A 13664-nucleotide genomic window follows, 5' to 3' on the forward strand; every position below is an offset into this window, starting at 1 on the left:
TTTCAGTACATAAAACTCTTGAGATGTTTAATGTTTAAAATAGCTTTGTTAAATAGATACAAGTATTTTATATATAGGATAGCACAAAGAAAATCTCTTCCATCATTTGCTGCCAAATTGTGCGTTTTGAACATTACCCCCAACAATCTGCCCATAAAGTGTACAAGTGTGTGTGTTGTGTATGAAAGTATAACAAATAGTGTCTGGTCTTGTGTTTTGTACCTTTTCTATTTAAGAACAGTAAATTCATGTCTGTTCCTCTAAAAGCTCCTTAGAGTTTGATCAACATTTTTGAGATTTTGATGGTCAATGAATCTGCAAACAACAGCAAAGCAGGTTTTAAACAAAACCAAAAAGACGACAGAACGTGGATGAGTGTGCAAAGCAGAAATATAACTGAACCGACCTCCAAACACAAGTTCCTCAGACAGTCGACGTGGATTTAAAGGCATGGCAGTGGTATACGTGGTTTCTTGGTCACTGATTCTTTTTTCCAGATTGTTGCTAGTAACTGTGACAAGCAGTAAACCAATGAATTCTTCCAATCCTCTGTTAACATTAAAACATCTTGAACTAATTTGGGAGAGCTCCGCTTGGCCCTGCTGTGGAAAAAGTGGCTCAGCAGCACCAACTAACGAGCAGGGGAGAATGTCATGCAGCCAATTGTTGCGTGGAAAAACCCTTTTGGTTCATGACACAAGTGAGAAGGTTGCAGTGAAAGCTAATTTTTGTCGTAAGAGGTGTAAATTGCATGTTGTAAATGTGACTTGTCTCCTTACAAAATTAATTTGTCGCAAAACGATTATGATTAACGATTGATGGCAAGCAATCTTTTTGCTCTGTTGACTTAGCCAAAGCCCACATATAGCACTTTCCTTGGACTGAGGATATTTCAAGTAACTCCCTTCAGATAATACCACATATTTAAGCTCCACAAGTGTAAGAACACAACCTTAATACCCCACGACAATCTGAATGAACAATTAAAAAGACAACAGTAGTTTGGTAGTGATTTTGTGCGTTTTCTGTGAGGTGGAGTTCACTTTTATGCAGCTGAGCTATTCTTTAAATGGAGTATAGTGGTAAAGGGAAAAAAATCACATGTCCAGAAGCAGTGTTCGTGGATCTTCTACAACCGCTTTGATCTTGCGTAAGAAAGTGACCGCCTCTCTGCCGTCAACGAGTCGGTGGTCGTATGTCAGAGCCACGTACATCATGGGTCGGATCTCAGCCTGCAAAAGCAGAAAACCATTTCTCTGTTTACTCACGTTTAAGCGCATCGGATTTGGAAAACAGTCCTTTGACATCACTTTTGCTTGAGACTCGGGGCAGAATAACTACATCTTTCCTTACCGTTTTTAAATTATAATTTTGTACAGACATATAATATTTTTGGTTTAGTAAAGAAAATCACACAAACTTGCTAACTACGTAGATAGCCGTAGATTTGTTTTGTTATTTCTTTTCAAACAGAAGATACTTTATGGTTTGCCCCAGTGTATCTATGAACAGGTATCATTTATTGCTTACCTTGCCGTTGATGGCCACAGGTCGGTCAAAAATGCCATGCATGCCCAGGATGGCAGACTGCGGGGGGTTGATGATGGGTGTGCCAAACATGGAGCCAAACACGCCGCCATTGCTGATGGTGAACGTGCCTCCATCCATATCTTCAACAGCGAGCTCGTTTTTACGAGCCTGAGGCACAAAACACAATTTTCTCATTTTTGCAATTATAAAGGTGAAATAGAAAGGCTAGATATTGGTTAAATAAATAAATAAATTCAAGCTGTTAATGTTTTTGACCTTCTCTCCCAATGCATTGATGGCTTTCTCGATGTCAGCAAAGTTCATGGTCTCCACATTACGGATCACTGGTACAACAAGTCCCTGAACAGACGTAACAGAAAGAACAGATGAGGCTCGTTAAACAAACGTGACTTACGGGTCCTCAGTGTCTATTTATTTACAAAGCATTAGGAGTGGACATCCACCATAAATATAATATAACGTTTTATAGAGCCAGAAGTCATACCTTTGGAGTTGCCACAGCGACACTAATGTCTACATAGTCCCTGTAGACAATCTCTTTCGTTGTATCATCAATAACTGAAAAACATTTAGGAAATAAAATTTAGTGAAAAAGATGAAATGTTTTTCATGCTCAGTATCCTTGACAAAGTAAATATGAGACAAATATAGTGACATGGTAAAAGAGTAAAGCTCCTTTGTGGTTTAAGAAAGCTCCATTTGAAGTAAAATATAACTGGAAGTCAGTTGTCTTACCAGCATTCACAGCAGGCTGATCATTCAGAGCATGAGCTGCAGCCTTCACAAATGCTGACATAAAACCCAGTTTGATGTTATGCTTCTTTAAGAAAGCATCCTTATGGATTTTTCTCATCTCTTGAATGTTGCTGCAGAAAAAACGAGGACATGCCAGAGAGTTTGTGAAGTGAGGAAACATCTCGACAATCAGCAAATGTTCTGTGTGTTGAATATATCTTATGAGATACAACATAACATTGGCGTGCAGATCTCACATTGCTGCCATGAAAACTGACTCATGTTCTTTTGTACTGAGGCCAAACTGACTGGGGATTAGACCAGTGTAAACACTACGAAGACAGCTGCTGTGGCTCACCTCATGTCCACCTCGTTGAAGGTGGTCAGCATGGCGCAGGTGTTCTGAGCCTCCTTCAGCCTCTGGGCGATTCTCAACCTCATACGATTCATCTTCACCTGGACAGCAGGGAGGGAGAACCAAAGGATATGACTGAAAGTTCACATTTTTCGCTGGCCATCATAGGAAACTTCATTATTATTACTTAATTGTTTCCAGTATTAATGTAATAGAAGAGACAAAACACACTGATGAAACATAAGTGTGTCATCATTGTGTGTGTTACCCTGTTCTCTCCTCTTGCTCCTGCTGCCGCTGGAGGAGCTGAAGCTGCAGCAGTCGGCTGGACAGCAGAAACTACGTGAAGAGAGAGAGGGAATGACAGATGGCGGCCTTAGTAGAAAATCTACATCTATTGTAAGTATGTATGAGTTAACAAGGTGTCATAAGAACCAATACAGCTACACACATACATGTATAATAATCATAAATCAATGCAATCTGTAACATAGAGGAAACACACCAGGTTTGGCGTGGACAGCCTGTGCTGGCACTGGGGGCACTGGAGGCATGGCAGTGGGGATTGAAGCTGGAGGAGGAGGAGGTGGTGGTGGTGGAGGGGCTGCAGCAGCAGCAGCGGGTGCTTCTGCGGCCGGGGAGGGAGCAGCTTTGGCGGCGGCAGCTGAGGAGACAGAAGCAAAGAAAGATTGTACAGATGTCAAGATTCACAAAACTGACATTTTGCTTTAATATGTTTCAGTGCTGTTGTGATTCAACACATTTTCAATCCCTGATTTTTAAAAATTTTTTAAGCACACGTATTTAACACAAAAAAGATGAAAAAAAAGATATCACTACTAAATTCAACTTGTATTGCAATGATGACATCGATATTGATTATAGCCTTGTAATGAAAAGTACATTGTTACACTCAAGATCTAGTTTGTCATTTTCTTGTGTATTTGCATACACAAAAAAAATGAAATACTGTTCCTCTCAGCCCACAGCAGTGCAACAATAAAAGAAAGTATAAAGATATACAGTATATCTAAAAATTCCCTTTAAAAGAATGATAAAAACATATAAAAGAAGAGAAAAAAAACAAAAAAAGAACAAGCAGTCAGCAGAACGGCCCATTAAAGTGCATTTAGAGAGAATGTCTCAGTTGGATGTAGACAGCTCTTGCATGTCAACAAGTAACCAGCACTGATGGGGGAGTTATATAATCCATTTTGCTGTCCAGAGAACATTATGCAACATGATTGTTGGAACAGCCGCTTTGTATGCGTTAACTAAAAGGTCTTTGACGGTTGAAGGTAATGACGAATAAACATTTACCAACTGATTTGTGTCTGAAGCACCAAACATTGCACGCAAGATGCATCTCATTAGCTTGGCTCACATTAAGGTATGAGAACAGTCTTTGTAATGGTGCTGCACCAGGATAGAAAAACCTGACACACTATCCAGTCCTACTAGTGCGTTTGGTTTACTTATGATGTTCAAAGTGAGGAAGTACACACCTCCTTTCCGGAGTTTGAAGAGTGGCGTTCCTCCTTCTACCTTCCCTCCATCTGGCACCAGCAGTTCCTCAATTACACCAGCTGCTGGAGCAGGGACTTGTACTGAGGTCTGTAAGCACAAAATACAAGTTTGCATAATTTTCTTTTACTCTGTTTAGGTAAAAAAAAAAAAGTAATATTTGTGATTTTAGGTTGTTGTCTTGTTCATACCTTGTCAGTTTCAATTTCACAAACCACCTCATCTTCTGTTACCGAGTCACCCACAGCTGAAACAAAGCAGAAATATTACTGTCAACATTTGTAACACAATGTGGGACATTCACACTAGTGAAATGTTGACAAATACCGACCTTTCTCCCACCTCACATCCCCCTCTGTTACAGATTCTGCAAACGCAGGAGTTTTGACTGTGACAACTTCATCCCCTGTACAAACACAAAAAAACAAGTACAGTTACTGAGAGTTAAACACTGAGCAGAGTTCAACACATAATGCCGAGAACTGCTGCGACATACTGTGAACAGCAGATGTCTTGAAGTATCTGATGTGGAAGACACTCGCTGATGATGGAAATTCACATCTAAATGTCAAGAAAAAAAAAAGCAAACCAAACTTATTAAAAGACACACAAACACATACATTATAATAAATTACATGCAGAATTTTGAAGGTTTACTCTACACCACATAAAGCTATTTTAAGACAATATTTATTCAGTTTATGGTACATAAATAAAACAGACAAGAAAGACTGACATTGTGCTGAAGGGCATTTGGAGACAGATAACAGATTGGGAGAAAAACACTTACGGCTGAGAATAAACTAGGCGGCTGCAGACAGAGAGGCCTTGAAGAAAAGAAAAAGAAAAAATCAACAACTACTGCTGCAGCTGCTTCTCCTGAAGCTCTAACATGATGAGTGGATTTCTCCGAAAGCTGCAGTTATCCACTTGTGAGCTCCTCAGGCATCTGAGCTGTTCAACGAGCATTACAAATTCTGCTTTGGATGATCCACTCATAAAGCTTGTTTATTCATGAGCAATAAGATAAAGACAGTAGTCTTAGATACTGAATGAGTGCTGAGAGTCTCAAATCCTGCTTAAGGATTAAACATCTTTACAAGCACACTTACCTGATACACTTTGTCGAACCAGCACATTATTGGCCTGAAAAAGAAAAAGAAAAATCACTTTGATGTACATATATCTGTTTTTTAAATGCACTGTGACTTTGCACACAGTCATTATTTTTCTATTATTCAAGTATTAACAAATCTTTACCATAAAAGAGTATGTGTGCTAAAGAAATAAAAGATAATCACATTAATTCAGTTTTTTTCATGTCGTCCTTGCAGTTCATTTTTCTGAATGAAAGAGCAGATTCTGTACATGACTGATTTTAGTAACTATATCTCATGGCTACTTTCTTATGCACCACTTAATGAATATATGAAAAGAGTCACTACAATCGCATGTGTTCAACTTGAACAACTTTGAAACAACTTCTCTTGCAGAAATGCAGGACTGGGAGCATCCAGTGTTGAATCTCTCTTCTCCTCAGCCCAAATTTCCTGTTTGGATCTCTAGTCTCACCATCAAATAAAGAAAACATGCCAACATCAAAGCATGATCCATCACATGATTCTCCTCCTCAATTGGAAACTAAGAGTCAAAAACATTTCATAGCAAGACTGTTCTGTTAAAACTGGATTTTTCAGTGCTGATTAAAACAGGCTGCTGTAAGTCTGACTTTTCTGCATCACTTGTATGTTATGAGTCATATGTGTAGGTCTTTAGAGGGCAGAGTCTCTAGTGGAGGAACTAACGTAGTTCTGTCTTTTTTTTATGCTGATGTTTGTCTGGTGAAGTCTGAGCCTTAACGTACTGATGTAGGATGTCAGAGGAGGGTGGAGTCGTCAGAAACAGACCAAATCATCCACAGATTAAAACTTGTGCAGACATGAGATCCAACGAAACCACTTTTCTGTTATCATCGTTTTTACTCTCGAGAACAACTGGAGTTGATTATATGGCATGAAGGGCCGAGATTACAACATTACACTGACTGATTAGATCAATTGTGAACTCGAGTCGTTGTGCATGAACTTTTTCAGTCTGTCCCACTTGTTTTCTTAGTCAGAGCTCTTGACAGATTCTTTCTCAAGATCTTCTGTGCCACTACATAAACTCAATTTCCAGTTTATCATGTATACTTAGCTAAAATTAATACAGTCTAAAAAGGGGCTGCAACTTATGATTTTTTTGATAATCGATTAATCTGCCGATTGTTTGATTTGTCTATAAAAACAGTCAAAAAAGCCTATTATAATGTCTTAGAGTGCAAAGTGACGTCTTCAAATGTCTTGTTTTGTGTGATCAACACTCTAAAACGCAAATATATTAGTTTACTATCATGTATGATATATAAAAGTTTAAAATCCTCACATGTGAGAAACTGCAATCAGCAAATGTTCGGCTTTTTTCTGTAAAAAATGACTAAAACGATTATTTGATTATCAAAATAGTTGCTGATTAATTATCTGTTGATTGACTAGTCAATTAATCAACTTCATCATTAGCTTTAATCTAACAGCCGTGCAGTAAATCCTTTTGATAAATAATACTTTCATGAAGCTTGTATTTAAAACTGAAACAATTAATTAATTAGTTGATCAACAGGAAATTAATCTGTAACAAAAACTGGAGAACATTATAACCTTCATGAAGGTAGGATTTATTGCAGGGCTGTTAAATTCTGTTTATATTTAACCAGGTGAACCTAATAAACTAATAACTGAGTTTATTTCTCATGATACCTACTGCGTGCAGCTCAAAGCTCATTGATCTGAGAAGACACTCAAGTTATTCACCTTCATGATCATGTCGTAGTAACGTGCTCAAAGCACTGAACAGACAGTTTAACTTGTGTGTGTGTGTGTTTTCTTCGCAGAGCACATACTGAACATGTGTAACGTGACATGAGCTATTTCTGTCAGGTCAGGCGCACACACACCTGTCTGACAACCAACCCGACCACAACATGCAAGCACATTAAACCTTTTAAGGCTGCTTCTGTTAGTGTCAAGCCATTTGTAAAGAAAAAGACAGAGGACAGGACAGAGGTTATAGTCTCTCATAGTTTGTTAGCTAGCTGGTTTGTTGGTCTGCAGAGAATAGTGAAAACTGCATAAAGGATCATATGTGTCTCTCTCTCCACCATAGCTGACTTCTACAAAGCTTGGTGTGTCCGAAAGGCCTCTAACATAGTAACTGACTCCCCTCACACCATCTCTTTGCACTCCTGACATCTGAAAGGAGGTTTCAGAGCATCTGTGCCAGGTCTACATGACTATGTAAAAGCTTCTTCCCCCAAGCCATCAGGACTCTGAACACTCAGGAATAACACAGCATCCTGTAGAGCCACTTTCTTTCTTTGGGACTGATTTTGCATTATTTTAAGACCATAATCTATATCCTGTAATCATTTATTATATTTATTATCACTCCTACATGGCACACAGCGCTCATCCCATACTGTAAATAAACTTTATTTACTGGAAACACCACAAAAATGTCCAGTACAGTATGCAGGATGCAGGAAAGGATTATTACTGCACCCACACATATTCAGCAGTACTAACACAGGACATGACTATGCCTGACCAGTCCATATCTGCTTTTAGTGACTGTACATCTGTTTTTTTAGTGGTGTCTCGTCTGTCGAGATGTTGCACTGCGGTGAATGATATTTTGTTCTTATTAATGCAGAGTGTGAACTACGGAAGTAACAATAAAAACCTTGAACTAAAACTGACGATACACACGGCTATTCGACATCTATGTTGAAAATAAAAACACGTTGTCAATATTTTTCTTAGTTATTTTACACACTAGAGCTCACTGTCGCCTCCGGAGCTGTCAGTCAGTCTGCCCTTGGTAAGTTACGTTAGGTGAGGCCCTGCTAGACGAGCTAACGGCCGATGTAAGCTAGCTAACAGCTAAATGTGCCTTCATTTAATCAGTCTGAACAGTTTTACAGTCAAAGCACGGTGTCAGTCCACCGTCTCCTCCGACCTACCTGGCTCACCGCTGACAGGGAGCGGCCGAGCGTCCGGTAAACACATCGGGATCGTGATAGCATGACGCTAGCTGGAGGCTGAGTCCGCTGATGGCGGCAGCTGCAGGTCCGAGTGACGACGCTGAAGTCCGCTTCTGGTTCGAAGTTCAGGGGAACGTTAAGGGAAACATAAAAATTGATATTTAGCGGCTGATTTTCCGTTTTTGTTTAATCGTTTATACTTATGAAAGAGATTTAGACATGGTAACAAAAGGCTTAACGCTGTTTAAACCCACTTTCAGATTTAACTTTCCCTTAACTTTTCCCTGACAGTAACTCCGAATCAGAAACTAACTTCAACCTCGTGTACGAGCGGGAGGAACCACTACGGCTGACCGGGAGGGGGACCCGGTACCGGGGGAGCTGTGGGCTGGATAAACATCACACTGTAATACACTCATCATGTGTACATCATGCACTTTAACCTGGATTGAGTTAAATAAAGTACATGTTTCTGGTGATAAAATGTATTTTAAATATTACAGGATTGTACCATTACCTACATTAAGTAGCACTTTTCCAATATTTTCAACTTAATCTGATGACAACCAGGCTGATAAACACAAAACGGATAAGAAATTGAGCATTTATTCCTCATTTATTACATTATATGTGTGTGGTCCTGTTAAATAATAGACTTTGTGTTGTTATTGGGCAGGTTGGGATCGAATAGATGAGCATGTTTGACCACACCTCCTTGTTATCTGAAGGGGCTCTCACATGCGCCAGCAGTACAAATATTTAAGTCTCCCCCTCCTCCAGCGAGCTGCAGTCCCGCAGCTTCCTCAGGTCTCTGCACAGGGCAACAGGTGGGTCATCAGTTATACTTTATGTCTTTTATATATAAGCTGCATGTTTTACTTTCATTCTGTGATAGCAAACTAGACTGTAAGATGTTTTTTATTAATCTAAATTTGATAAAACTTTGATATAACTAACTAAAAAGATGCAACTGAGATGCAGAAGGGATACAGAAAAGTCTCAGCTAGTTGTGCAAAAAACAAAAATCTGCTAAGTGCAGTTAAATGTATTTAAAATAAGTCCCAAATGCAAATCTAAAAGTACATTTATTTTGAGTTTAATAATGAATTAATCAATGTTTGTATATAAAACTGCAGCTTTTTATTGGAATTTGTTACCGTGACATCTCTGAGAGTTCCTGGAAGCACTAATAATTCATTTTGGTGTTTTTCCTCAGTGCCACCTTAGTCCAACAAGCATGAATCAAAGTGCGTGGAGCAAAGACCTCTATTCTTCCAGCAACATCTGCCTTGACAGCTGCACTGCTGAGCATCTCCCTTCCTTTCAACCTGACCCCATGCTGTCAAATCCAGATGTATCCGGTGCTTCTGCGCTCTTACACAAAGACAGCGAGAAGAAGTCGCCACCGGAGAGTGATTATTATAGCAGCAGTGATGCCGGTTCTAGTTTGATGTGTTCAAGCCAGCTGGAGCTCAACCCACCCGGAGACAGCACGAGAAGGCAGCACCCATCTCCTGCAACCAGGTCTTGCGGTCACTTTGAGTGGAACTTAAACAGCGGCCATCAAGCAAAGCGTGCCAGAGTAGAAAATATCATCAAAGGCATGACCGGCTCTCCTGGTGCGCACTGCACAGATGTGATGATGAATCAGCACGAGGAGACAGACGGCATGCAGGGAGATGAGAAGATGCAGGAGCTGCCTTTACATCAGGACCACATGCAGACAAGAAAGCAACCTCAAAGCCAGAATCAGCACCTCAGACAGCTCAGAACAAGGTTTACTCACATGGACGGGGTGAGTGACAGTATGGATTTTAGTAAGGAAAGTCTTGCAGAAGAGAAATATCCCACTTGGAACAATTCACCTGACGCATGTACAGATTCATACAGTGAGTTCGAAAGCGGCTCGAGCAGGAAATACCAAGGATGGAAAAGGGTGAAGCTGATGAACTACTTTCAATCCAAACCTGAAAAAATAAAGTTGATGGCAGATGTTTTAAAGTACGAATTGTCCAGAGCTGTCAGCAGGAGCGTTGACTCCATTTTCAAAAGCATGCCGCTTTTACAGGCGCCACTAAACGACGAGGGGAACATAGAGACTGATTTGTCTTTTCTAAACCTTCATAAGCAGCCATCAGTTTGTAAAGATAATAAATTAGGATTTTTATGTTGTGGGAGTGCAGAGGTGCAAGTCCCAGATGTTCAAACTGAAGCGCTCTCCCTTGTGGTACAAAAGCCTCAACTGGAAACACCCGACAAGTTTATTCTCCAGTCCAGATCAAGAGCTCAACATCGTCCCAAACTTCCAACATCCTCCTTCTGTCTGCGTGAAGACCAGGAGCCACAACAGATTCATAACGTCGCCCATCAAAACACCCTCAGATGCTTGCGAGGAGGATGTTCAGAGGTGAAGTTTGATACATCTTGGAACTCAGACAGAATAAGATCAAAGGTCAACTCCAGATCTATAAGGAGCCCACAGACTCACACTGTGCCTGTGGATCCAATGACTTTGGAAAGCCTTTGTCTCCCTGATGTCAAGATTGAGTCCGATAGCCTCCTAAAGCATAACCTGTATATGCTGAATGTATCCTTTACAAGTTTCTAATATTGCTGCACTTTTTTTTTTTTTAAATTATCTGAGCACAAGATGCTCATTTGTTCCTCTTGTACCTTCTTTCCTGGAAAAAAAAACCAAAACTTATTGCAGCTTCTGAAGCAGCTGCTTTTAGATGCCAGTAATAATTCTAGCTCTGCCTATTTCAGGCTCAAATAACAACCTATTGTGTGTCACAAACCTTGTCAGCACCCCAGGTATGAGCTGTAAATCAACAATGTTCCTTCTCTTTTTAAAAGGTGCAACAACTTGGCACCTTACAGAATCCAACAAGTGTCCCTTTGATCTTCAGATCTTTGAAGAAAATTGCAGTGTCTCCATTTGTCCTGTGTCCTAATGATTTGTGGGAGAGAAAAAGGTTTCCAGAGAAAGCTGGGCTCATTAAGAAAGAAAAGCCACACTGTTTTCCAGTGTTTACGATGTGTATGTGTTTTCATCCTTAACACTGGTGCATTCAGGAGGGTCTGACCACAAACCACCTCAAGAAAGCGAAGCTCATGTTCTTCTTCACCCGCTACCCGAGTTCACTGGTGCTGAAGATGTGTTTCCATGACGTGCAGGTGAGAGAAAGTGAACACAGCACAAAGAAGCAGCACAATTCTTGCATATGTTTGTGTCATTTTATTAGAATATAGTCATTGAGTAAAGAGCCTGAAAACATGAGAAACTACAGATTTATAGCGTTCATCAAAACTTAGAAAAACAGCAATTATGTTTCTTGCTGTTGCTGAGAGAAAATCTTAAACCCAAACAAAACAAACTGAACATTTTCAGTCATGAATGTGCTGCATGTTTATGATCCTATAAAAGCTTTTATTGACAGTAAATGCTTTCAAAATGCATCTGTCACAACAGAATTAATGATTAGTTCACTTCAGTTAACTTTATATCACTGTTGCATACTGTAAAACACAATCTGTAAAAATGACAACACAACAATGTGGTAAAAAAAAACAAATTTATTGAAATTTTATTTGCTTTATATTTTTAAATATACACTGTAAAACAAACATTTAGTGTATTTTCTCTCACACTGTGTATATACATTATATGAAATACCTGTCAACAGTCAATCACCTGCATGATTCATCAGCTCACTTACCTTTTTTTTCTGTTTCCTCCTCAGTTCACGCGCTGCATCACCTCTCAGCTCATCAAGTGGTTCAGTAACTTCAGGGAGTTTTATTACATCCAGATGGAGAAGTTTGCCCGCCACGCCGTCATGGAAGGAGCATCTGACATGAGGGGTCTGGCTGTGGGGAGAGAATCGGAACTTTTCAGAGCTCTCAACATGCACTACAACAAAGCCAACGACTTCCAGGTGAGGTGGAAATTAAACTGCGCTGTAAGTCTTATTGGTCTGCACTGAATGTACAAAACACTGACAGTTTACTTCTGATGATGAGCTGCAGAACATCTGTAAATAGTCTGACGAAGAGCAGGAAGCTTCAAGTGTCACTCAGTTATTACTGATGGATTTTTTTTTTTGCTTTGGGAGCTTTCAGTGAGCTGATTTTACTGTCGTTTTTGATCATGGTCAGTCCAGCACATGATGTTTCTGTAGGATGTGTGTGTTTTTGTATTTCTCATTAGAGTCAAAGCTTGGAAATAATTTTATTTGTAATAGTATAGATAGAAAAACAATCAACAAGCAACAGTATCTTCACAAGATTCATTTAATGCAAGTATAGGTTATATAATACACCCACGTGATTGTAAATTGCTTTAGTAATTGATGTTAACAGTAGTTTTAAAAAATATATATATATTTTTTTAAAGGCATGCTCCATTAGAGGTCCTGCATGTGTCATCATGTCTACTATTGGCTATATTAGGTGTGTTAATATGTACAGATAATTCCAAAATTCAGTTGCGCTGGGTCAATATTTGAAATTGATCAATTTTTTAAAAAGATATTTCAGTTCTTGAAATAAAATAAATAAAATAAATAAAAAATAAATAAAATCCTTAATAAACTTTTCCAAAATCTGAAATTAAACACATTACAAAATGACCGAGATCACCGTACTTAACACCAGAACTACCATAAAGAAAATATACCAAACTCACCGATAATGAAAAAGCTGAGACTGGCAGATACACTGAGAAGGAGGGGAGTTTAGGGAAACCTATGTTTTCATGATAAGATTCATTTTTGGCTCAAAGTGATAAAGGAACAGCTTTTAGACTTTAAGCAATCTCGGCTGGTTGAGTCCCGTGTTTAGTATTGAAAGATTTTCAAGATTTCCCTTCTTTTAAAGTGCAGATTTCATCATATCACATTTTCTAACATTAGTGAACCAACATTCATATTAATATGTAGAAACACTTCTCTCTAATGTTTCTACAAAATAAATCATCACCATGAAGAAAATAACCTAATGTTATATCTCATGAGATGTTGCATTAACACTGGAGAACACACAAAGTGTTCCGATTAAAGATTTATTATAGTGACAGTAATTAGCATCAGTGTAGCCTATATGTTGACTGTTAATATGCACAGTGACCACAGCTGGCCTGTGAAAATATTAACCATATGTGTATTATTTCATGTAGACAGTTACATATTAAGTATTGCTACGATACCATAACACAGCAGTGACTAGTGTGACAGAAGATTCTTTTGGTAGAAGAAAAAGAAACCAAACTTTTATACAGAGCGCATTTAAAATGACATTATGTTATTTCGTTAGATCATTAATATTTATATATTCCATAACTTAATATAAATCAGCTGATAATCTATAGAAGCATATAGTGTATATTGTGATGTTCACATCTCAATGAGAACTTTAAATTAG

General features: G+C 38.9%; 2 protein-coding genes across 2 annotated transcripts in view; one reads left to right on the forward strand and one right to left on the reverse strand.

Annotated features, from left to right (window-relative positions):
* On the reverse strand, positions 1–8536 carry LOC137169116 (dihydrolipoyllysine-residue succinyltransferase component of 2-oxoglutarate dehydrogenase complex, mitochondrial-like). Its single transcript, XM_067572109.1, has 15 exons — positions 8223–8536; positions 5278–5311; positions 4956–4992; positions 4662–4726; positions 4497–4571; positions 4357–4412; positions 4147–4255; positions 3147–3305; positions 2910–2980; positions 2645–2742; positions 2287–2417; positions 2036–2109; positions 1807–1890; positions 1531–1698; positions 1–1232 (listed from the first exon to the last, which is right to left on the reverse strand). The coding sequence occupies exons 1-15, from the start codon at positions 8283–8285 to the stop codon at positions 1098–1100; spliced, it is 1359 nt and encodes a 452-aa protein (XP_067428210.1). The 5' UTR covers positions 8286–8536; the 3' UTR covers positions 1–1097.
* Positions 2904–13664, forward strand: part of LOC137169902 (prospero homeobox protein 1-like) — a 13680-nt gene continuing 2919 nt past the window's right edge. Inside the window, exons 1-5 of the mRNA XM_067573313.1 lie at positions 2904–3040; positions 8920–9070; positions 9460–10830; positions 11319–11420; positions 11987–12181. Coding sequence (XP_067429414.1) covers positions 9481–10830; positions 11319–11420; positions 11987–12181 — 1647 coding nt within the window. The 5' untranslated portion in view covers positions 2904–3040; positions 8920–9070; positions 9460–9480. The remainder of the gene's footprint in view (positions 3041–8919; positions 9071–9459; positions 10831–11318; positions 11421–11986; positions 12182–13664) is intronic.

Source organism: Thunnus thynnus, chromosome 18 (assembly GCF_963924715.1).
Source record: "Thunnus thynnus chromosome 18, fThuThy2.1, whole genome shotgun sequence".
Taxonomy (NCBI): domain Eukaryota; kingdom Metazoa; phylum Chordata; class Actinopteri; order Scombriformes; family Scombridae; genus Thunnus; species Thunnus thynnus.

Bases quoted from the DNA above. Each gene is read 5' to 3' on its own strand.
- LOC137169116 (XM_067572109.1), bottom strand. From the start codon at position 8,285: ATGCTATCACGATCCCGATGTGTTTACCGGACGCTCGGCCGCTCCCTG. The intron at 2,110-2,286 runs GTAAGACAACTG...AATGTTTTTCAG, and splicing joins TCAGCCTGCTGTGAATGCTG to TTATTGATGATACAACGAAA. The intron at 1,891-2,035 runs GTATGACTTCTG...ACGTCTGTTCAG, and splicing joins TCGCTGTGGCAACTCCAAAG to GGACTTGTTGTACCAGTGAT.